The sequence below is a fragment of the Lampetra fluviatilis genome, chromosome 40 (genome assembly GCF_964198595.1).
Source record: "Lampetra fluviatilis chromosome 40, kcLamFluv1.1, whole genome shotgun sequence".
NCBI classification, from domain to species: domain Eukaryota; kingdom Metazoa; phylum Chordata; class Hyperoartia; order Petromyzontiformes; family Petromyzontidae; genus Lampetra; species Lampetra fluviatilis.
Genome location: NC_136314.1, coordinates 7,667,452 through 7,693,647, shown reverse-complemented (window position 1 = coordinate 7,693,647; position 26,196 = coordinate 7,667,452). Strand labels below are relative to the sequence as shown.

General features: G+C 50.3%; 1 protein-coding gene across 1 annotated transcript in view; it reads right to left on the bottom strand.

Annotated features, from left to right (window-relative positions):
* Positions 1-26,196, bottom strand: part of LOC144946189 (beta-1,4 N-acetylgalactosaminyltransferase 1-like) — a 47,185-nt gene that overhangs the window by 8,848 nt on the left and 12,141 nt on the right. Inside the window, exons 2-8 of the mRNA XM_078875016.1 lie at positions 17,833-18,067; positions 10,445-10,582; positions 7,399-7,505; positions 5,515-5,552; positions 2,900-3,080; positions 2,226-2,312; positions 1,336-1,523 (exon numbers count right to left, since the gene is read on the bottom strand). Coding sequence (XP_078731142.1) covers positions 1,336-1,523; positions 2,226-2,312; positions 2,900-3,080; positions 5,515-5,552; positions 7,399-7,505; positions 10,445-10,582; positions 17,833-18,050 — 957 coding nt within the window. The 5' untranslated portion in view covers positions 18,051-18,067. The remainder of the gene's footprint in view (positions 1-1,335; positions 1,524-2,225; positions 2,313-2,899; positions 3,081-5,514; positions 5,553-7,398; positions 7,506-10,444; positions 10,583-17,832; positions 18,068-26,196) is intronic.

Genomic DNA, 26,196 nt, shown 5'->3' with positions numbered 1-26,196 from the left:
GAGCGAGCAGGGGAACACGCGAAGCCATCTGCTGTGTGAGGCCCTCTGGATGGGCTGCAGGCAGCAGAGCGTCACATTGAAGGCGGGGGGGCCTATGGCCCGCGGGTTAATTTTGTACGATCACGCGAGACCTAACATTCTGGCCGTACTGATCGGGTACAAGAGGGCAGTGTTAAGTCAGCATTGTGTTTATTTGAGTCCTAGTCTTAGTCCGGTCGATGACGAGTTATGCAACTGAGTCAAGTCTTTCGTTTGTTGCTTTAATTTGGTCATTCACTTGCGCAAAAACGTCGGCCACTCTTCGTTCATGATTTTCATTTCGACTACCTGGATCTTATATCCTGATGATTTTTGATGCAGTTTTTAACGAGACGTGCGTACCTGGTCGCTGCTACATCTGGTTGTGAGCATTGTTAGTTACCTTCCCCCGTGTATGAGCTGGAATTGTAATTGGCGTGTTTAACGCTCGTGCGCGCGCGTGGCTGCATTTGGTGGTGGAGGTTTACATAACACAATTGGACAGGATCATTTCCTAGCCTAACCCAAAAATCAATGATGAATATTGGCCGAATAAACATATACGTTCCGATAATTTAGTCACGTGACTAGTCACAAGACGGCAGTGCACCGAGGATGATCAAACATGGTAAGTGCCTGTATACATAAAGTAGCACGATCTATCGAGGCAAGCATTTTCAAGGTCGCGACAGTCAGTTACGATTTCGATTGAAAGCTTTCGTGACTGCAGGGATTCATATTCTTGGTTCTTTCGGTAAAGTCACGTAGAATGGAAATAATAAAATAATAAAAATAAAACATAATAAAATAATTCTCACGACGTTTCGGCCACAACGCAAGCAGCCGTCCTCAGGTGAAGAACAGGTCTGTCAGAAAGACAGCGTCTGAATGAACACCACCAGGCTTGGCAGCGTATATATCCCCTCCCTTTGATGCTACTAATCCTGCATAATGCACGGGCATAAGTAGTACTAATCACATACCTGCATTTCCCATAAATATGCTAAATTCCTCCTGATATGCAAATTATTTTGTCAAGGCGCTCTTCCCCCTCCAACCCAGCTTAAATATACGCTGCCAAGCCTGGTGGTGTTCATTCAGACGCTGTCTTTCTGACAGACCTGTTCTTCACCTGAGGACGGCTGCTTGCGTTGTGGCCGAAACGTCGTGAGAATTATTTTATTATGTTTTATTTTAATTATTTTATTATTTCTATTCTACGTGACTTTACCGAAAGAACCAAGAAGATGAAGTCAGTTACGAATGGTGAAAGCTCTCAGCCTGTGTCTCCACGTGGATTTCAGAGCCACTGCCCACCTTTCCGAAGGGCATGATGTACTGCTCCACGCGCGGCTCCTGCACCATCTCGGTCTTGTCCGAGTCGTCCGCCACGATGATGGTGACGTTGGGGTAGAATTGGCGGATGCTGCGGATGAGTCCCCTCAGCTTGTCGTAGCGCAGGAAAGTCTTGGTCACCACCGTGACGAGTTTGCCGATGTCACCATCTGGCCGCGCGCGGTCACAATAATAAAGGTCACGACCCCTCCGTGCGGCCAGTGTTGTTGGTGAGCACCCATTAATGGCGCACGAGCGGCTGGTTTGGCCAGAACCACACCCGGCCACATTTTTCTCCTCGGCGCTGATAATCACAAGTCGCACAAGGTACTCGTTGAAGGCCGAGCCAAACTACGGGGAGGCCCAGGACGTGTTCCGACATCGTTCACGGACGACGTTCGCTGTCACCAGGAGTCAGGTCGCCGAGTTCGCAGAGCGGTGCGTGATCCGCTGTGCTGCTGCTCCCCACATTTATGACGAAAATCATTTACATGCAAAGACTCAAGACTCAGCGAATAGTGAGCACCTACGAAGGCCGGCACGGCACTCAAGGGGGTAGGTGGCCAGAACCACGCCCGGCTGCCTTTGTTTCCTGAGTGGCGACGTTAACACATTGCACGAGATGCTCATTTTAGGCCGAGTCAACATATGGGAGGTACCAGGACCGGTTAATGTAATAATATTTAACATTTGTAAGGCACATTTCATCCGTAGGTCCCAATGCGCCATAAGCCACATGCCCTTCGGGAAGTACCGTAACTTCAGGATTGTCGGTTCAACAAGGCGAACTTGGTCCACCAAGGCTGGCCCTGATGGTGCCAGTGCCTGGGTCTGCCTATGGCTGAGAGTCTTCACACTCCACCTCCGCTCACCCGCGCCGCCGTCGTAGAGGCGCGGAATCTCCGGGTGCGCCACGCGGATCGGGATCTCTGCTTTGTGGCTCCCACTCCTCATGAGCACTAGGGGAGTGGGAAGGGGGGGGGGGGCAGCAGTAGGGAAAGAGAGTGGAATGGTAGTGTGGAAGAAAAAGGAGGGTGACAGCGTGTCGATGCGTTTGTCTCTCCGCGTCTGTCTCTCTGTGCCTGTCTCTTATTTAGCGTGGCCTAATCCACTGGGAGCCTCTCTTCAACCCTACTTTACAAATCTTCATAGTTATATTGGACGACGCGATGTGACAAGATTTGAGCCGTTCTGAAATCGCCCAGGACTAGCGGCAGGCCGGTGAGCTTGTCGGTGGCCGTGGGAACGCGACATGGGTTTGCACGTGGGATCGTGCTGGACACCGTTACACAATTAAGGGTCACGGTTTCATTGGAGAATCCACGACCTTTGTTTGGTTTCCGTCGTCCCGTATTGCCCCCTCGTTTGTTCTATCCGCGATAATGGTCGCATACAATTCTCCCGAATCCGAGGTGATCCATTCTTGCATGTGCGACGTGACGTACAGTTTTACCGTGGGAGTAACACCATCCTCAGGAGTTCAGTTGAAAGTTTAGGGGTGCGACACGCGTCGAGAGTGAGAGCGAGATGCAAACTAACGCCGTACCCGTCTCGGCCGTGCCGGGCAAGTATGCCGTGTTGGTGTAGGTGACCGCTCGCAGCTGCACATTGAGGCTGGGCAGGTGACGGCTGCTGAGCGAGAGGCGCTCCGTCTGCAGTCCCTGCACCACCACCCCATCCACCTCGGACACCGTGTCGAACACGCCGCGCTGGGCCCAAAGCGTCACCTGGGCACGGGAGTCACGGGAGTCACGGGGGCGGCACGGCGCAGTGGTGATCCTCAAAAATGTTTATCATCTGAAGGTAAAATTGCCTTCCGTACCCTGCCCCACGACCTCCGCGAACCTGTCACTCACCCTGCCCCAAGACCTCCACCAACCTGCCACTCACCCTGCCCCATTACCTCCACCAAACTGTCACTCACCCTGCCCCACTACCTCCACCAACCTGTCACTCACCCTGCCCCACTACCTCCACCAACCTGTCACTCACCCTGCCCCACGACCCCCACCAACCTGTCACTCACCCTGCCCTACTACCTCCACCAACCTGCCACTCACCCTGCCCCACTACCTCCACCAAACTGTCACTCACCCTGCCCCACTACCTCCACCAACCTGTCACTCACCCTGCTCCACTACCTCCACCAACCTGTCACTCACCCTGCCCCACGACCCCCACCAACCTGTCACTCACCCTGCCCTACTACCTCCACCAACCTGCCACTCACCCTGCCCCACTACCTCCACCAACCTGTCACTCACCCTGCCCTACTACCTCCACCAACCTGCCACTCACCCTGCCCTACTACCTCCACCAACCTGTCACTCACCCTGCCCCACTACCTCCACCAAACTGTCACTCACCCTGCCCCACGACCCCCACCAACCTGCCACTCACCCTGCCCCACTACCTCCACCAACCTGTCACTCACCCTGCCCCACGACCTCCACCAACCTGTCACTCACCCTGCCCCACTACCTCCACCAATCTGTCACTCACCCTGCCCCACTACCTCCACCAACCTGTCACTCACCCTGCCCCACGACCCCCACCAACCTGTCACTCACCCTGCCCCACTACCTCCACCAACCTGTCACTCACCCTGCCCCACGACCCCCACCAACCTGTCACTCACCCTGCCCCACTACCTCCACCAACCTGCCACTCACCCTGCCCCACTACCTCCACCAAACTGTCACTCACCCTGCCCCACTACCTCCACCAACCTGTCACTCACCCTGCTCCACTACCTCCACCAACCTGTCACTCACCCTGCCCCACGACCCCCACCAACCTGTCACTCACCCTGCCCTACTACCTCCACCAACCTGCCACTCACCCTGCCCCACTACCTCCACCAACCTGTCACTCACCCTGCCCTACTACCTCCACCAACCTGCCACTCACCCTGCCCTACTACCTCCACCAACCTGTCACTCACCCTGCCCCACTACCTCCACCAAACTGTCACTCACCCTGCCCCACGACCCCCACCAACCTGCCACTCACCCTGCCCCACTACCTCCACCAACCTGTCACTCACCCTGCCCCACGACCTCCACCAACCTGTCACTCACCCTGCCCCACTACCTCCACCAATCTGTCACTCACCCTGCCCCACTACCTCCACCAACCTGTCACTCACCCTGCCCCACGACCTCCACCAACCTGTCACTCACCCTGCCCACGACCTCCACCAACCTGCCACTCACCCTGCCCCACTACCTCCACCAACCTGTCACTCACCCTGCCCCACGACCTTCACCAACCTTCCACTCACCCTGCCCACTACCTCCACCAACCTGCCACTCACCCTGCCCCACTACCTCCACCAACCTGCCACACACCCTGCCCACTACCTCCACCAACCTGCCACTCACCCTGCCCCACTACCTCCACCAACCTGTCACTCACCTTGCCCCATGACCTCCACCAACCTGTCACCCTGCCCCACAATCTCCACCAACCTTCCACTCACCCTGCCCACTACCTCCACCAACCTGCCACTCACCCTGCCCCACGACCTCCACCAACCTTCCACTCACCCTGCCCACTACCTCCACCAACCTGCCACTCACCCTGCCCCACTACCTCCACCAACCTGCCACACACCCTGCCCACTACCTCCACCAACCTGCCACTCACCCTGCCCCACTACCTCCACCAACCTGTCACTCACCTTGCCCCATGACCTCCACCAACCTGTCACTCACCCTGCCCCACAATCTCCACCAACCTGCCACTCACCCTGCCCCACTACCTCCACCTGTCACTCACCCTGCCCCACGACCTTCACCAACCTGTCACTCACCCTGCCCCACTACCTCCACCAACCTGCCACTCACCCCGCCCCACTACCTCCACCAACCTGTCACTCACCCTGCCCCACGACCTCCACCAACCTGTCACTCACCCTGCCCCACTACCCCCACCAACCTGCTACTCACCCTGCCCCACGACGTCCACCAACCTGTCACTCACCCTGCCCAACGACCTCCACCAACCTGCCACTCACCCTGCCCCACTACCTCCACCAACCTGTCACACTGCCCAACGACCTCCACCATGAGGGCCATTAATTAATCTCCCCTTTTTCAGTTTGGGCAGGGATCACCAAAGCATCGCAAACTCCAGAGAGGGGAGACGTGGACGACTCACCTCGTACTTGTCTCTGGAGACGGTGTACAGCCCCAGGCCTGCGAGCGAGAGAATCACGTGAGCGGGGTCAGGGCAGGAGGGCGCTGCTGCTGCTACTGCTGCTGCTACTGCTGCTGCTACTGCTGCTACTGCTGCTGCTACTGCTGCTACTGCTGCTGCTGCTGCTACTGCTGCTGCTACTGCTGCTACTGCTGCTACTGCTGCTGCTACTGCTGCTGCTGCTACTGCTGCTGCTGCTGCTACTGCTGCTACTGCTGCTGCTACTGCTGCTACTGCTGCTGCTGCTGCTGCTGCTACTGCTGCTGCTACTGCTACTGCTGCTACTGCTGCTGCTACTGCTGCTGCTGCTACTACTGCTGCTGCTGCTACTGCTGCTGCTGCTACTGCTGCTGCTACTGCTGCTGCTACTGCTGCTGCTGCCGCTGCCTCCTCACGTCCCTCTGACGGCAGTGCCGCCCCGACCTCACCGTCCAGGACCACGTCCTTTCCCCGTTTACACCAATCCAGTTCGACCAGCGTGGTGAAGTATGGTCAAATAACCCCCGTGACCCACCATGGCCTTGGGAAACCCTCATCCAGCAGTGTATTGACTAAAGGGCTGTAGCACATGTACAGATCTGCATGGTTTTCCAGAGTATACTGTCAGTGCGACACGTGCATGTGCCCAGTAAGGGTGTGCACAGTCGTGCGCGCTCTTTGATGACACCGCTGCGATGTCGTTGTCACGTCGCACACTGCACGGATGCCAGGGGGTCTTGTTTGAAGGCTACCTGGGGTGACGTTGGCTGGGTTGCCGTCGAGAAAGAGCTTCTAAATTTCGATCTAAAGCTTTCGTGACTGCAGGGATTCATCTTCTTGGTTCTTTCGGTAAAGTCACGTAGAAGGGAAATAATAAAATAATAAAAATTAAATATAATAAAATAATTCTCACGACGTTTAGGTCTGTCGGGAAAACCTGTTCTTGACCTGAGGACGGCTGCTTGCGTTGTGGCCGAAACGTCGTGAGAATTATTTTATTATGTTTTATTTTTATTATTTTATTATTTCACTTCTACGTGACTTTACCGAAAGAACCAAGAAAAAGAGCTTCTACATAGGTCCATGGGCCTTACCCGAAACAAACAACCCACTGAGTATTTCATAAACACAAGTGCCGCGTTGTCTCCACAGCGTAATCTGACAATTCATCGAGAGATTTTTCTTCGGAAAACAGTGCACTCGGAACACACTGATCGTATCGCTGACTGCATCCGTGCGGTTCCAAGCGATGCTGCTGCGTTTGCAGTGCGGCGCGTTGTCACAAGGCTCAGGGCTCAGGGTGCAGGACTGTGACACAGGCGCTGTCTATCGCAGACGGGTACTGTCTGCCAGAAGGTATACGCTACTGCGTCTGATCCCAATTGTTGTAGTTCGTGGGTAAGTTTCAAGTTGCTGATGACGCTGCTGCTGACGATTGATGCATTGAAGCGCGAAATATATTTCATACTAAGCCAACATAAAAGTTGCCCGGACTTAGTTCAGATGCCACTTGCCATGGGCATGCATGTATGTCATGGCCAACTCAGGTTCAAAGACAATACACTGGCATCACCATGACGATGGTGCTGTTGAAGACGATGACGATGATGACGGTGGTGGTGATAATGACGATGGCAGGGTAATGAGAATGGTGATGATGGAAATGGTGATGGTTTTGATGAAGGTGGTGGTGACGATGAAGGTGGTGGTGATGATGACGATGATGGTGGTAGTAGTGATGATGAAGGTGGTGGTGATGAAGGTGGGGCTGGTGGTAGTGATGATGACGGCAGGGTGATGACAATGGTGGCTTCCTTGCGACCGCTAGCTGTAGGCCAGGAGGAGCGCGGGGTCCTCTCTTCGTACCGGGGATGAGGATGCTTTGCTGAGGCCGCACCTCCACGCCCCGAGTGGGGTAGGCGAGGGGCGAGTTGGGCTCCGCCACCAGCACCTGGCTCAGCTGGGACTCTCGTCTGACACACGCACAACGAGAGACCACCCTCTGAGTCTCCACCATCCAACCTACAAATACTTCACCGGCAATCGCAGTACGGTGCTTGGAACCACTTTCGCCGCCGCTGTGAAGCATTGCGTTGTGGCCGAAACGTCGTGAGAATTGTATTTTATTATGTTTTATTTGTATTATTTTAGTATTTCCCTTCTACGTGACTTTACCGAAAGAACCAAGAAGAAGACAGTAACCCCCTGTTTGCAGAGACCCTGTGCTCAAGGTGGGACATATCATCATCATCACTATTCAAGTTTAGTTTTTTACCCCGAACCTTAGCTGTGTGGCAGAAGAAGAGGATGAGTATCTAGGCAGGGAAGCCAGACTGAGTGCATAGACTCCTTTCAGGAGGCTTGTGCATTGGTATGTGTGGCCAGCACCAAAGGCGTCATTTGGTGCTGCTCAGTGGAGGCTACCCACACTGCTTATTGTTGAACTTCTATTGCAACAATACGTATCCAACCGTGCTAATCGGATGTGCGGAGAACAAACTAAAAACAAAACGCAGTTCTAAAGAAATTAGTTTTCAAATCTAGATTTAAAAGTGCATAACTCCAGTGGCTTCCTAATATCGGAAAAAAGAGCGTTCCAGACGGCCGCAGAAGTGCATCGGAAAGTGCATAAAATCGCGTTTACAGGGAGATTGCGCATACATTCAGGAATTACGTCTTAATTGAAGAGTAAGGATTGTTAAACTATAAATGGTTCCTATCTTACGGTTTGTTGATGGAATGTATTCTGTGAAAAGTGTGCCGAGGTGAGTAAGCTTTGAAATGTGCATACATATTTGTTTAGGATGAATAGCACCTTCAAATAATACAGTGTATACTCATACCACGGCTTAGCGTGTGTGACACAATGTGTGTCTGTCCGAGTACGTCTGGATGACTCCATTCAAGCCGAGGGTTGGGAAACTGTCAAACAACTCTTCTTCTGAATGGAATATGAATGGGGCACAGCACCGTAGTGGCGAGGTATGGTAAGCCGCAAATTACTGCGATTGTGTGGACTCCCTCCCCGTGGTGGTGGTGGTGCGGCATTCCACCCCCACGCAGTGGGCTAGCATCGATATTGGCTCCTCTTACCTCATCACGTGGTCGTCACGGTCGCGAACATGTAAGGGGCCGTCCATAAATTACGTCACGCGATTTTGGACGATGTTTGACCCCCCTCCCATCCGTCGCCACACGGTGTCACACAAAGTCAGACCCCCCCGTCAAATATGACGTCACAAAGCACTGCCCCCCCCCCCTCCAAAAATATAAAACATGCTTCAAATCGCTTTAAACTATTGTCATTGTAGTGCGTATTTAATGTGGCGCTGCACTCTGATGTTGTAGGAGAAAACATTTATTAAAAAGTCTATTTAATTAAGTAGAACGTGTTGTCTATATTTATTTAAAGTTGCGCATTTTGATGTGACGTCACATTTCCCACCCCCCCCCCCCTCGTCACACATCGTCACAAATGTCTGACCCCCCCCCGCCCCCCAGGTACGTGACGTCATTTATGGACGGCCCCTAACACCGTAGGGGCGCAGCTTCGTCGTCTTTACAAAACGCAGCCACTGCTTCTCCGTGGCACCTCTTTGTAAAAAATATTGAAAGGTTGTCCCTTGAATTCTGCAACAATTATTCTTGAGTTGACTGGTTTGTATCCTAATAAAGCTGTTTTTGCTCTGGAACTTATATGAATTCTACTCCTCAAATCTGCTGATTTTCTTCTCCGTACCAAATTAATTCACCTTCGCCTATCTCCCCTGCACCCGTCCATCTAATTTCTGATAGTCCTAAAAGTTCATACCTTTCTATTTCTCTCATGAGTAACTCTTATCTGCCCTGTTGCTCGGAACATTCTAACATTCCATGTCCCTACTGTGATGTATTATGTTGTCAAGTTGGGCTTATGCTCGCTGTGCCGGTTGTGCTAGTTACCCGGTTGGGCAATTGGAGACACGGACCTTGTTGATCCGGGCTACGTCCGAGCCAGTATTTTGTTGCTATGTTTGTCATTGCATAGGATTTCTTCTGTGTTTTTTCTTTATGGCCAAAGTATCAGCACCCATTCCCCTGACCCTCCTCCGTTATCCAGGCTTGATGCTGGCTCAAGCACCCACTAGCTTGCGGAGCCCCGAGGCGGAGAGAGGTTTTAAGATATTTTTATTATACTGACCTCGTGGGCAGTCGAGTGGCGCTGCCGAAATCCACAACAATAAATTGCCCGTCCCCACGAGTTCCTCAATGGCCGTGTCTGTGTGTGTCTCCGCGTCTCTGTTGGTGTCTCTGTGTCGGTACAAATCAATGTCTGTCTCCCGAACACAGATTCCAATTTCCGTATTGACTGGGCCAAACCCGAACAGGCGGCAACCCTCGGGTGGGGGGTGGGATGCGTGAGCGGGTGTTGCAGTTGTGATCCGAGTTCGATTCCCAGTCCTCAGCACACCACCCGAACCCCACTGCTCCCCATCCCTTACCTAACCCGAATGGGAACCCTACACAGAACAGCAAGTAGGATACATCTTCTTGGTTGATTCGGTAAAGTCACGTAGAAGGGAAATAATAAAATAATAATAAAATAATAATAAAATAATAACAAATAATAATAAAAACATAATAAAATAATTCTCACGACGTTTCGGCCACAACGCAAGCAGCCGTCCTCAGGCGAAGAACAGGTCTGTCGGTAAGACAGCGTCTGAAATAATAATAAAAAAATATAATAAAAAAATAATAAAAATAAAACATAATAAAATAATTATGTTTTATTGTTATTATTTTATTATTTCCCTTCTACGTGACTTTACCGAAATAACCAAGAAAATGAATCCCTGCAGTCACGAAAGCTTTAAATCGAAATTTAGCAAGTAGGATGACAGTTGCTGCTGAAGCACAGGCCACGGCTGACCTCTGCAGGAACTCCTGGAACTGGAGATGGCGTCGCAGCCTGATGGCTTTGAGCTCCGCGGGCGGATAGTCGGTGTGCAGCTGCAGCGCGTTCCGTCTCTCGCACACGCACGAGTTCCTGGGCGAGGACAGCAGCAGCCTGCAGGACGCCGCGGGCACGCGCGGGTGGGTCACGATGACATTTGGTGTCGCAGTGCCAAGCCCAGGAGATCTCAAGCATCTGAAGATTAGGGCTGTGAGGCATATTTGTTATGGGTTGGGCCACATAGAATTTAGGCAAAAAGTTTCGCGTGATTCAATCAAATAATAATCAAGACCTTGATCTGTATGTGTGTCTCAAACATCTGTAGGGTACTTCCCAACGAGGTAGAAAGCTGAAATTTGGGACATAGGTAGCTTTTAGTACATGAACAACAGGAAAACTCAGAAAAACCGAGATTTTTCGTTTTAAGGTCCCCAAATCTCGATTTTAAGTGCCCCATAAGCATGTTTGTGCCTCGTGTCATCCAGAAACCGTTTGTTTGATAGAGCGTTAAACAAAAAAAATAATTAAAGTGAGAACCATTGTTCTATCTGTTATTGTTTTTTGAGATATTTAGGATTAAAGAGCTTTTGAACAAAAAAATATGAATTTTATGATGTTCAAATGTGAATAATTCGAAGAAGGTAAAAGTTATACATTTTTTGTTCTTTTGCTGAGGATTAGTCAGCCCTCGGGTCAGCTGTCTCGCTGGCTCGAAGTGCTCCAGGATTACCCCTTTGATGTAATCCACAGGAAGGGGACACAGCATGGAAATGCGGATGGTTTATCCCGATTGCCGGCAGGCGGCGGGTGTGCTTGCGCCCTGGACTCTAGCCGTTGCAAGGCCCCAGGGGACGTCGCGGCCCAGTTGGTCGCGTCGGCCGAGGCGGCCACCCCTCCAGATGCGGCGGCGCCCGCGGATTTCGGCCTTGGACTCCCCCGGGAGGTATGGTCCAGCTTGCAGATGGAGGATTCCTTTCTGCTGAAGCTACGGCGCCGCGTCGGGCGTAAGGCCCGGAGCTCAGCTTCGTCGGCTGCCTCGGCGATCGCCGTGCATGACGGACTCCTCATGCGTTGGGATGCCCAATTGGAATGCTATTGTGTTGTTGTGCCCACTAGCCTGCGTGGTAAATTAACCCGAGCCATTCACGAGAAGCGTATGCACCTTGGCTACCACAAGACCTTATTGACCCTTAAGCGGGACTATTACTGGCCGGGTGTTGAGGGTGACGTAGCACTGGTTTTGAAGGGTTGCCACGACTGCGCGCGGAGGAAGGCCCCAGTTGTCCGGGACCGGGCCCCGCTGCAGTCCATCCGGGTTTCTCGCGTTAATGAGCTCGTGGCGCTCGACATTTTGGGGCCATTCCCTGCATCCCAACGGGGCCACAAATACCTCTTGGTGGGTGTTGAGTACCTCACACGTTGGCCCATGGCATGGCCTTTGGTCGATCAGTCGGCCTCTTCTATCAACGAGGCCTTCGTCCAGGGGTACGTGTTTGACAAGGGCGCGCCGGAACAATTGTTGACTGACCAGGGGCGGAATTTCTCGTCTAGGTTGCTCAAGGAGGTGTGTGACCTCCTTGGCACCAAGAAAATCTAAAAAATTCCATTCAAATCAACGTCACGCATAGGATTCGGGTGATTTTGAAATGTCGAATACGAGGTTGTTTGTTTGTGGAATTGTTTTGATTTTTCACAGCACACATCCACTTGATCAAAGCCGTGTTGTGGCCTCAACCTGGAAATACGAGACTGGGTGATTATAGAAGAAAGCGGGGGCTATGTAAATGCAAATTACTAAATGACCGAAGGTGTATGGTGACGATGCGGTTGATGATGAACTAAGGTGAAATTAAGGATTTTAGTGAGTGGTGTTAATGATCAGGGTGCAGGTGATCACACTTTTGAAAACGGCGTTGTTATTATTCGAGATGAGGGATAGTGAAGGGGTGTGGAATGGATGCGTAATGAGGAACTGGTAACAGGGAGTGGTGCCGGAGGAAGAGGCGGCGGGTGGGCCGTGTCGAGGCCGCACAGCTCAGAAGAATCATTCATGGAGCTCCTTGCATCAAAGGAGCTCAATGCACGGTATAAGACAGCAGCATAAACACTTGGCTTGGACAATAACTCATGCAACTAAACACTAATACACGTCAAAATCATATTTAAAACATGCTAAATGCCATTTACTGAATGAGCTAATGTCAAATAAACGCATTAGCGACGCTTTGTGAGAAAGTCTCCAGTCGTGTGTCCTGTGGATAATAGACTCGTTCCCACCATCTGACTCTAGAATTTCCGTAATTATCTCAGGGTTTGGAATGGGAGACTTAGCACCTTCTCGGATGCGGACGTGAGCAGGAAATCCACTCTTGATCGGCGTAACATGGTTCACAATGAATAATAATTAAATTTTATATAGCGTCAAACATAATAATAAACAAAGAAATGTCTGAACAATGCTGGCGTTTGCCTGTGAGTGGACGTGCAGATGGAGCAAGCGTAAATACGTCAACTGTGGGCCACAGTTACGAAACACGGCTGCTGCTGAATGGCCTAGGGGGACGCGAGAGCTCAAAGCGGGCGGTAATGTGATGAGGTGTGACCGCATTGTGATGTGGGTGTTGCAAAAGCACCCAACATTTCATGCCTGCACGCAACAGCATCGCACTCGACTTGGTGAAGCAACTGCATGGCCGCTGCTACGCGCCCACGGTACTGCCATTGACAAAGCCTTGACCTTCAACGAAAGGTCTTGTACGCCATCACTTTGAACTCCCCGGGCCAATTTAACTGAAAAGGAGGTGCATTGATAATTGTTCTTTTACCCTTTTATTTGGCAACAAAACTGACACCTTTTTTTTACGAGGAGTCATGTTTGCATAGACCACAATACCTGCAGTCATAGTGCAAACAAAAACACAACTCTGATAATGTGCACTGTCCTTGAAGTTGATTGGTCCACACCCGAGACAGCTTTCCTTAGAGCCCAGTCTCACATGGGTTGGACCAGATGACGCCAAAAGGCACACAGCTCAAAGACAATGCACCATCAGAGTATGAGAGCTCGGGGTAAGCATTTACACCATTGGAACCTCATTTGCCAGCAAAAAAATATGATAATTGTTTGTTTACCCTTTTATCTGGCAACAAAACTGACACCTTTTTTACGAGGAGTCATGTTTGCATAGACCACAATACCTGCAGTCATAGTACAAACAAAAAACATAACTCTGATAATGTATGCACTGTCCTTGAAGTTGATTGGTCCAATCAAATAAAAGGGTAAAAAAACTATTATCATATTTTTTGCTGGCAAATGAGGTACCAATGGTGAGGAGGTGCATTCTTCAAAAAGCATGCTATATCATGGTTAAATCTTGACTTAAAGCTTTCGTGACTGCAGGAATTCATATTCTTTTGGTCTTTCCGTAAAGTCACCTAGATAGAACAAATCTTTGTTGATAGCCAGTGGGTTTGCAGAGTACCTTCGTTTTGGAGAAATCAATTTTGTGTGAGCCCACCGCATTAAAACAATAATCAGCCACGGCTGAGGTATTAGTCCTACCGTACTCTCTGGTTCTTTCGGTAAAGTCACGTAGATAGAAAAAATAATAAAAGACAACGCGACGTTTCGGTCGCAACACAAGCGTCCGTCTTCAGGTGAGAAAATTATCCGCTGTTGTGGTTTTCTATAGGCACTGTCATCATAGATAAAACCACATACAACAACGAAATCCAAGACCTTCTCAATGGTGGCTGCTATACCAAATTTAACAGAGACCCTACCAATAGCTTGGCTACTAAAAACAACAAAATCATCACTAATTCGACTTCCCTAATCGAACGCACCAAACAGCTTTCTCTAAAACCTTCAGCTGCTAGACCACCCAGATTTTACGGCCTTCCAAAAATCCATAAAGAGGGTACTCCACTCTGTCCTATCGTATCCACCATTAACTCACCCGCTTACAGACTGGCACGATTTCTGTCTGAGACTCTGCTTCCCTTCATGGGCAAGACCGCTTCAGCTGCATTTAATTCGGCCCACTTGGTTTCACAAATCAAGGACATATCACTGTCCCCGAGGGATTTGCTTGTCATTTTCGATGTAGTCTCCCTCTTCACCAAGGTACCCGTACCTGATACTATTGCAATCATTGAAGACCTAGTCCAACGGGCATTGGATCCTGATGTTCTTCGTTGGTAAGGCACTGTCGTACCAACACTTACTTCACCTGGATTGGTACTTTCTACACACAGAATGAAGGTACCCCAATGGGCTCTCCGCTATCACCAGTGGTAGCGAACATTTTCAAGGAGAAATTTGAGACAGACGACATCCAGACATCCACCCGACATCCTTCCTTGTGGAAGAGATACATAGATGACACATTCGTCATCTGGCCTCATTTCTCAACCACATCAATTCCTTACACCCATCTATCAAATTCACCATGGAAGTGGAAAATGATGGCAAACTACCATTCCTGGATGTTTTGATCGAGAAACCTGATGGCTCGTTGGGACACTCTGTCTATAGAAAAGCTACCCACACGGATTCCTATCTAAAGCCTGACTCCCACCACTATCCAGCCCAAGAGAATTCCCTCGTCAAAACACTACACCATAGGGCCCATTGCATCTACGACCAGCACAACCTAGCCAGTGAGCTTGAACACGTATGCCAGGCTCTCAGGAGGAATGGACATTCTGACCGCACAATCCGCAAAGCTGCATCCCCAACCATGGGTAGAGAACCATCTGAGGACCCAATCAAAACCATCACCTTACCATACATAGCAGGGGTTGCCAAAAGGATTGCAAAATTTTGAACAAAAACAAGATCCAAGTTCGGTTCAATACAGTACACAAAATCCCTGATTTTATCCCATCAGTGAAGGATGCAATTCCGGACATGCAATGTCCTGGTGTCTATAAGCTGAGTTGTGTCTGCGACAGCAGTTACATTGATGAAACGAAGCGACGTGTCTCAGACCAGATTCGCGAACACAAAACGGATTTGAAACACGGCAGAACCAACACCTCGGAGGTGGCGGATCATTGTTTCAACGCTGTGGACACACACAACATTGATTTCTCCAAGACGAGGGTACTCTGCAAACCCACAGGCTATTAACAAAGATTTGTTCATGAAGCCATCCAGATATATAGACACAGACACAATTTCAACCAAGAAGATGGGTACAAATTGGGCAATCATTGGAAGGACGTTATTAACCAGTTGAAGTCATAACTGGCTGTGATGTTTCCAGCCTACCTTCCGATGTTAGCAGTTATTTTCGACTCTCTGATTTTATATTTACAGGTTCACACTAACAAAGCCGCCGTTTACATTGACATGCTAATCTCTTACATTGACATGCTAATCCTTCTCACTTTAACATCACTATCCCCGCCCACTTCGTTTATGACCCTTGGGCTACACCTATTTCAAACCTTTTAAACAGCCTACCTCAGCAGCTTTCCCCCTCCTTTTTCACCTGACGACGATTGCCTGTGTTGTGATCGAAAAGTCGTGATATTTTAATCATTTTTTTATTCACTTTATTTTCATTTTTATTTTCATTATTTTATTGTTCTATCTACGTGACTTTACTGAAAGACCGAAATAATATATAATGGTTACTTGAGGAGGGTATTGTCTAATCTGTTGGTGGTGGTGTCGCTTTGGAGAAAGAAAGAACAAATCCGTAGCATCGTCAGAAGGCAAGGTGCTAGAGGCGGCAGTGATGTCTGCTGATGTCTGAGTTGGCGAACCGCACATACACCAACAGAGACACAGCAGCTTGAATACAGGTGTAATGAGAGCACCATCGCCTGGATTATCGGGGTGGGCATACATTACTTATACAGTCCATACTCTTAGTTCTTTCGGTAAAGTCACGTAGGTAAAAAAATGGAAAAGAATTTAATAAAAATAAAACAATAAAATCACGACGTTTCGGAGGCAACACAAGTCTCCGTCATCAGGTGGGACTGTCACAGCTAGATTTGCTGCATCAAGTGAGGCAGGGATTCAAGATGCAAGCCCTTAAATACAAGTTAAGGGGGAGGAGAGGGGGGGAGGAGCTTATCAGAATGTGGTAGCCAATGAATGGAACGTATCGGGAGGGGGGGGGGGCTAAAAGAGGGCGCGAGGTACTCGTGGGCGTCCTTGGCGTGGACGTGTTTGTGCGCAAGTCACTGTGGATGCACATGATAGAAAAGAAACGGAAATGTCCATGTTTATACCAGTGTTGGCTGACAATAAAGAGAGTACTGTTAAACGCTGGGGATGTTAACATTCGGTAAAGTAAAATAGTGCCTGTCAGATAAGATGGTCCAAAAAATGTGTAGTTACGTCTTTTTTGCATGGTTGATAACATCTTTCCAATGATTACTAAGTTTGTACAGGCGGCTCCACCAGGGAAGCCTCTGGAACGTTCGGGAAGGTTCCAGGAGGGGCGTGACCAGAGGCGGGGCTTATCCTCCGGAGGGGGGATATAAGCGGGACACGGAGCAGCACGAGAGGTCGGTGCTGAAGACTGAAGAGGAGCTCCCCGTCGCTGCTGCCCCTCCATCTACAATGGCCACGTGGCCATCTACAATGGCCACGTGGCGGCTCGTGCTCCAGCCGCTCAACTGCTCCCTAGCGCACCATCAGCCAGCAGCGGTGCATTGGTGAGCGGGTGAGCGCCACGTGGCGCGGGGCAGCGTAGCCACACGAGGGGTGGACGTCCGTAAAAGAAAGAGACGGAGACAACGTGGCTGTACCGAGCTTTTATTGAGTAAACGACTGAAGTTGCTTACCGTGTCGGAGACCACTCATTACACAGGTGTCGCGATTGACTGTGGGATACACAGGCATGCGGGAGACACGCCCAGCCGCCTTTGTCTCTCCAATGATAATGTTTACATTCCATATTAGGAACTAATTTAAGAGTGAGTCGATTTGGGAGAGGCCCGACTGGTTGAAATATTTGCCACTATTGTTGGTCGTGAGTGGAAAATCGAAGTCGGTTTGGAGTGCAGTGCACTAACCACTGCACTCCCAGCTCCCCACATCACCACTACCATGACGTGATAGCCCCCCCCCCCCACCCCCTGTGCTCCAGCCCCCCATCTCGACAGATTGGGGATGGGTGTGGACAGGCAAATTACGCCCAGCTTCAGATCGTCTCGGTTGGGGTTGGGGGGTGCATTGGAGAAGAGTGAACCGGGTGGGCCACACAGGGACATTTGGTGGCCAGGGCCCATCCCAGGACATGCCCCGAAGCGCCGGCCCTGCAGGGGTAAACAAGAGCCCCCACAAAACAAAATTCCCGTGGAGTGGGAACAGAGGAAGACGCAATCACGGGACTCACATCTGCGCGTTGGGCTTGAGCCGCTGGCGGACCTGCTCCTCGTCTCCGGCGGGGTGCGCGGCGCCATTCCCTCCGAGCGCACTTCTGTAGACGGTCAAATCGATTCCGACCGTGCTCCACCTCGTCGTGTGCTCTTGCAGGATCGTCATCATGAAGATGAGGACGATGAGCGAGGTGACCACGATGAGCGAGCACACCACGTACTTTAGATGCTGCATTCCTTCACACAGAACCGCTGCACACACAACAGCAGTCGCCACGTCAACTCGACCGACGGTGATGGTACCATGCATGCACTCACGTCAGACCGAATCACCTGGAATTCGCCCTCTCGGAAGCCAAGCGGAGGTGATTCTCGTGGACAGTGCAGGCATGTGTGACCACCATGCTATTGTGGTGCCACGGCCGCGGAGCAAGTGCCGCGACTCCCCAAAATGTTGATACTCCGACTGATGCTCCTGCTGTTGTGGAGTGACTCATGCAGCCAGCTATGGATGCAGAGTTTGGTAATACATGTTGTTTACGTCGTTTATTGTGAAAATTCGGTCACAGTTCCTATGACCACTGTTTCATTGCTTTTATGGCTTTATTTTGGTGATTTTTGAAAAAAAATTCGGTTTGGCCATGTTTGTTTGTTGTAGTACAGAGTTAGACTGATGGCCTTAATCTAAGTTGTCTTGTGGTTGTTGTTGTTTGACTTACATCCCACTGGGATTTTTGCACACAGTGTTGGTGTACGGTGCTTTTTCTGCAACATTTTGCTGTCTTTTCTTGGATTTTCTGTTTGCACATAGTCACTTTAAGATGTTTTCTTGTTCATGTTTTTTTTGTTTGTTGCGGTTGCACCCGATTCAAGAGCCGAATGGCTCACAGGGCTATACCTAATAAATGAAACTTGAAAACTTGGCCGCCACCCTGAGCACACACACACAGCGCACACACGGAGTGTCCGGGCGGGGTATCGCCTGGCTCAACGGGGTTTCATCCGACGGGTCCCTAGGAGGAAAGTCCCGCGGTTTCCCGGTGCCAGGAGATTGGCCGACCCTCACAGGACAAGTCACATTGCGGTGCCCCTAAATTGGCTTACAATTGTATGGGCGCACAAAGGTTCAGTGGGGCAGCCGCAATGAGTCATACACGACATCGGGGAGGGGGGCTGGATGAAATATTAAGCGAGCAGAGCAGACCATGAGGTCATGGCAACGCAGCGCCACGACCTCCCCCAGACCAAGAACACACCAGCAGAGTGTGTATTCGCCAGCCGGACGCCCTTCCAGATTAATCGGGTTGAGTCAGAAACTAATGAGTACAGGCACATAGACACTAGGTCGCGAAGTAACCGTCACAACGCTCCGTGTGAGGGAGGGGAAACCAGCGAGAAGCACAGGTAGGCGGGGGGAAAACGCGACCCCTGGTTTTTGAAGTGATGGGATTTGAAGTGAGGGGATAAAAAGGGCAACCCGAGGCATTCAAGACAGAACTCTTATTCAACGTCTTGGTCGCCAAGCCCCCGCGCCCCCCCTGGTGTCCTGCCTCCTCAAACCGCTCGCAGCATCCGCGTGATGCCAGCGAGTGCTGCTACGAGGCAGTGATAAGCAAAGTTTTTTTCGTCATCCTCCCTCCGACTCTCAAAGCGTCTGTGCGACGCCGTGAGCACAGCTGCGAGGTATGTGACAGGGCGTGAGTGTTTTTGGGGACTTGGGTAGCAGTAGGCCAGGCTCTGCTCGTAAGATACTCCCTCGGGGCAGTGCGTGGTTTGCGCGGCTGCGTGGGCGAATGCTGCGGCGAGAGTGAGGGCAGAGCAGCAGCACAAGCGCTCGTGTCGTGCCCCTGCGTGCCGCGTAGCGTGAGTGGTTGGGGGACGAGGCAGAGTCATCCAGCAGCGCGCGCGAGCGTTCAGAGGCAATCGATCGCAGGTGTGGCCGTGAGCGTGCCGCTGTCCGCTTCGACGCGGTAGAGGAGGGAGTGGACGTCATGCCCCACCTGCCCAGCAAGGGCGGGGGGATGGACGCCGGCCCACACACTCAATGGAATGACATAATCTGACCAGACGCAAACTCTGGCAAATGTCACAGTCTCAAGCATGTCTCTGTTTGTCCTACCGGAGACTTGCTCTTCGTTGACGGTTGGCAGGAAAGTATCTCACTCGATGAACAAGCACAACGAGAATGGGGGAATTACTCAGAAACTGGCTGCTACCAGAGGCGATGGCTGCGAAGAAAATGCAGTGGAGACAGCAGCATTTTGGAAGAACACTGGTTTCGAGACTGACTCACTGACAGGGAGATTTGCCAACAGATTAATGAATTAATCTCACAGATCGTTCTAAGGATATCGAGTCTCGATAGAGTATTCCGACTTTACTTAGCGACAGCGTGGCTCAAATTTTCATAAAATGATGGCTGAACATATTGGAAGGCCGATACAACACAAACCTCCGATTAGCACGGTTAGCTACGTACGGTGCGAAACAAGTTCTATATACATATGAAGTACCGTTGATGACTCTTGGACACCGTTGGTGAGGCACACGTATTTATTCCGTACAAGTAGTCACAACTGTGGACATACAATACTAGAGGGGGTATCGGCCCCCTCACCCGGCTAGCTGGGAATACACTGCTAGCTATCTCTGACCTACCTCCTAGTCCTCCACTAACGGGCTAGGGGAGGCTGTCTGGCCCGACACTGGTAAGTCGGGCTACGGTACCCGGAGTCCCAGAGCACTAGCTCTGGTTCTCGGGACCACGCCGCTGGCTCGGTCCTGCGCGGCCCTGACAAGGGCGGCGTCCCAGGGGAGTCCAGGGCTCTAGCTAGACGATCTTCGGTCTTCACTGGTTTAGCTTTAACATTCTGCCCCGAGCCCTCTGACACATCCCCCTTTATACTCCACCCCCGCTGAGGGGTGGGGCCCCGGGCTGCCTGGTGCGGACGTCGTTGAGAGCACCCCCCCCCCCCCCGTGCACTCACGTAGCCCCGCCCACTGTGTTTGTTTCCCATAAGCTGCCATGCATAACGGCTCTCTCTCTAACACCCCTACACATATGTAATAACAGCCATAGAGGGTTCACGTGGGGATTGGCTTGCCGGTCCTGCTTGTAGCCAATAAGGGTTGAGATAGGGATCATGGCCCAGGCGTGATCACGACAGGTCATCAGGAGTGATTGGCCTAGCCATTCGGGGCCCCAGCTAATGGGGAGCTGGATGAGGGGCGTGGTCCCGGGATTGACAGGGAACCATCGAGAATGGTTGAAGCTGTCCATGAACGATTGGCTGGGGGAACCACGTGACGAAGGTATTAAGAGCGAGTGAGAGAGAACGATCGAGAGCAGACTGGAAACTGACAAGAGCAGGGTCACGCGCGGACGGGGGCTCTGGGTGCCACGTGCGCGGTGGGGACTGAGTGCGTAGTCTGTCCTCTCTCCGTTGTCTGCCAGCAACGGAGAGTGAGTGAGCAAAGTGTACTGTGGAGTGGAAATAAAAGGACTGATTCCGAAGCCGTCTCCCGAAGGATTATTACACATACAAACACAGTAACCTGTCGCTCTACACCAAACTGTACAATTTAACACCATAGGCTTTCGTGACCAACGTGTTTCGTACTTGATTTTTTGGGTCACATAGTGAAAGTGAAATAGCATAACTTATGTGAATATATTAACCTCTATCACTCCTTGCTCCCTTGTGGGTGCACATTGGTGACTCCGCAACCCATAAGACTGGAGCACATTGTCACAATTCTGGCCTCTGACTGATGATGCTGGTTGTGACCATCAGTGTAACGATCGATACCCAATTTAAATTTTGCTTTAAAGCTTTCGTGACTGCAAGGATTCATATTGTTGGTTCTTTTGGTAAAGTCACGAAGAAGGGAAACAATGAAATAATAAAAATATAAAACAATAAAATTATCACGACGTTTCGACTGCAATGATTGTTTGTGTTGCAGTCGGAAACGTCGTGAGAATTGTATTGTTTTATATTTTTATCATTTTATTGTTTCCCTTCTACGTGACTTTACCGAAAGAACCAAGAATATGATACCCGATTATTAAGGGCTGGGACATTGCTCACCATCACCACACTGGCAGTGCTGCTGAAGCTGGAATGAATTGGCACGTTTGTTCACCACGTGATAACTTTATTAATTGGCTGTAAGGGATTTTACTCACGGAATCTCACCACAAAAAATATAAATTGATTTAAGTTGGCTACGTTCAACAAGGTGATATATCAGTCCTTTATCTTCATGTAATTGTAATGCTAATGAATTCGTTGTGTTGCATAACATCTAACCCAAAGACCCGAGCTAGTTTCCCGGCCACAGCAAACATCAGTAGGAACCAGTGCTGGTGTTGAATAACTGCCACGGGGAGACACCATATGCCTTCACCTATTAGGAGTGGATTGACACAGGGTTTTTCACGAATACTACTGAATCCTACACACGCCTTTTGGCGTCCTCTGGTCCAACACCGTTTGAGACGAGGCTCAAAATAAAGCTGTCTCTGGTGTGGACCAATCAGTTTAAAAGACAATGCATATATTATCAGAGTATGTTTTTTGTTTGCATTCTGACCACAATCATTGTGGTTAATGCAGACATGATTCCTTGTAAACGGTTTCAGTTTGGTGTTTTAACATCTTAACACCTGTCTTGTTGCCAGAAAAAAGGGGGAAAAATATATGATCACTACTGAATCCTGTTTGTATACTTAAAAACGACTTCACCCTGATGAGGTCTCCCCACATCATATTTGTGCATGTGTACATGTGTATGGATGATGTACAGGATATGTTATACCTGTTTGTGTCGTGTTCCTCGGTGTTTGCGCCGCCCGTGACAGGCTTCGAGCCGTAATAATCATTAAATTACATTCAGTTGACAGTAATGCATTTGAATCTCTTTATCCATAAAAATAAATTCCCATTTTCTATTCTCGCTTTACCTGTCCATTCTTATCTTGGCACAACAATTAGGTACAATTCCATAGATAAGAAATCGCACTGTAAAACCCAGAGCCCTGGATTATTTGTGTGTGTCGGTGTCATGATTACAAATTTGCCAAAAATGAAAACGACACCGTAACGTGCTCAAGTTGTATCACACATTGCAAAGTCGCGCCCAACTGTGCAACGACTGCAGACCGAATCCCAGGAGCGCCTTCCTTCGTGATGACCGTTTTAGGGGAGAGAATATTCGTCAATACTTGAACTCCCCCCCCCCCCCCATACGGCTGCCGAGTCATTAATATTCGCAGAGCAGCATCAGGACAAATTTAATTCGTGAGAAATGCGGCAAAGTAAAGTGATTGCGCATTTGTGGTGTGACCAGTGGTGGAAATGTGCCGACACCCGTTCATCTTCCTTGGCCGCGATGTTTCCGCAGACGGTAAACGGCAGGTGTCGTTGCTGCAGGACTGAGAGCGAGTCGCTGTCGTACAGGCAGCCACCTGGCATGGCTGCTCTCAGCTCGAACAGTACCCGGGGAGGAGGAGGGGAGTTCTCAAGTGGAGTTCAGCGTGGCGATGTCGGCTGTTAACCACTGGGCGAGTCAGATTCAGACGTCATGGTGTCTATGTATGTTGAACGTAACAAACGATGTTAATCGGACATGTGGCGGAAATACAACAAATTAAACACAAGAATCAGTTGGAGAAATTCTGTTGTCACGTGGCTGTTTCACTTTGCAATTCACCGTTCACCAACCACGCACGGGTCGAGACATTGTGAAAATTCTGCTTCGCGATTATATTATAGGAGGATTTTTTTTGTTCTTGCAATACTTTGTTTCGTATCAACAGTCTCGTTTGTGTTATCTCCTGGGCTGGGCACTTGCGCCACCAAACATTCCTGTGGCACCACGCAAGTTCACTCCGCGTTGGCTTGGTTCGCCACACAACGGCGCTACTGTGCCCAGTATCTCGACAGGAGCAGGCGACCTTCTTGATTGTTCCCAATGAACTCTCTCGTGTTTGTACAGCTGAGCTCGCTCGTTTTGAACTGAACGTATCGTGAGCGTTCAATTGTTCTTGTTTAACCAGTTTGGAGCTCAGGATAAAGGTGTCGCATTCACGAGTACACCGGTGAAGCAAAAAAATACGGTTAATAAAATAGAAATTCAAAAGAAATGGAAAACACTCAGTGTACGACGACCACAAGTACTGGGGCAGATGGCCAATTCTCACGACAACTGCTTGGCTGTGTGCGTTGCGAGTTTGAGGGTCGATTATAACCGCGGAGACCGAGACCGAGGCAAAACACCTCCTTGCCATATTCCACTTTCCACGTATAAGTTACCTCCATATATATAAAAGGCAAAGTTGTGAATGTGTGTCTGTTCAAAATGTTTAGCGTATTTTCCGACATGCAACAAACTGGAAATTTGCCATGTGGGTACTTTCCAGACTGTACACCATGCAACAATTATACAAATAGACTTTAGGTTTTTTTTTGTGGGGGGGGGAGCTCAATAATGCAAATATTTTTTGCACAGCAAGTGAGCTGTGACGTCAAATCTGTCACGTGACCCGCGCATGTGGAAGCGTAACGCATTGTAGTGTCGTGATTAGCGCGCCGCGCTACGAACCCGGCGACCCGAGTTCGATTCCCGTTCACGGCCACCACCACCACCCGTGACGATTATTTGAACCAGTCCTGGGCCTCCCCTAGGTCGACTCAGCCTCAAGCGAGTAACTGGTGTGTTGTGTGAACATCACCACTGGGGAGACAAAGGCGGCCGGGCGTGATGAATCCAAAGTTCCGGGCGAAGCCGGGTAGTACAGCTAGTTAGAGATATTTATGCATCCCATCCGCAGAACAGCCTTCTGAGAGTGATAACAATTTTTCAATAGCATTGGTTTAACACAAGCAAAAACTCTGGACCTGATTCAAAGTTTCGTGTCTCATCGGCACACATCAGACTTGCTTAAACCAATGCTGGTGGCTATGAGATGTTAACTACCTCGCCTGGTATGCAGGAGGTCATGGATTCGATCCCAACTCTGACGCCTGTTGTATATTTGGAATTGACATGCCTCTCTCCCCGTGGTCGTGTGGATTTTTCTCCGGGTCCTCCAGGGGGGGGGGGGTTCCCTCCACATTTAGAAACATTCGTTATGAGTATTTGGCTGCTATACATTTCCACAAGATAAGCCACTTCGTTTGGCTATTATTTGCGGCTCGGTCGCTTCTAAAAAAAAGGCGATAGAGCTCAGGGGGCATTACCTGGTTAAAAAATTTAGTTTAGTTGATTGGTTCGATGTTTGTTTTCACACAACGTGGAATAGAAAGTTATACTGGTAGGAACCACCTGGTTCCACCAGCCCACAGGGGATTATTGTGTCCGTCCGTCCTGCATCCAAAAATGGGAGGGGTGGGGCTGGGTGGAGAGGGGAGGGTGGGGAGGGGCTGGGTGGGGAGGGGCTGGATGGGGAGGGTGGGGCTGGGTGGGGTGGGGCTGGGTGGGGAGGGGCTGGTCACCCCGTGGTGCCCTTATAAAACTCAACGTTTAACCTACTCACGCCGGCTTGTGCCCGCCCTCACAGTCGGCCATATTTGCGGAAAACACCACGCCGCCGTTGACCCTGGCCATTGACCGAGCAACCCAACGTTCCTACCAGCTCCCTCCGAAGGAATGTGTTATAACAGCAGGGAAGGGCACACGGAGGAGGCCTTGAGGCAGGGGGGAGAGAGGCGGACGCTTTGGGGTGTGGAGGGGGCCGCGTGTCGGAAATCCAAGGGGTTCAACCAGGAGTAGAGAAGAAAGCCATTGTGGCTGAGATAGGAGCGATTTTATGTCAGATGTGAGGTTGATGTTGTGTGATGGGAGTGGTTGATGTTGTGTGATGGGGGTGGTTGATGTTGCGTGATGGGAGTGGTTGATGTTGTGTGATGTGAGTGGTTGATGTTGTGTGATGGGAGTGGCTGATGTTGTGTGATGGGAGTGGTTGATGTTGTGTGATGTGAGTGGTTGATGTTGAGTGATGGGGGTGGTTGATGTTGTGTGATGGGAGTGGTTGATGTTGTGTGATGGGAGTGGTTGATGTTGAGTGATGGGGGTGGTTGATGTTGTGTGATGGGAGTGGTTGATGTTGTGTGATGGGAGTGGTTGATGTTGTGTGATGGGAGTGGTTGATGTTGTGTGATGGGAGTGGATGATGTTGTGTGATGGGGGTGGTTGATGTTGTGTGATGGGGGTGGTTGATGTGTGATGGGAGTGGTTTATGTTGCGTGATGGGGGTGGTTGATGTTGTGTGATGGGGGTGGTTGATGTTGTGTGATGGGAGTGGTTGATGTTGTGTGATGGGGGTGGTTGATGTTGCGTGATGGGAGTGGTTGATGTTGTGTGATGGGAGTGGTTGA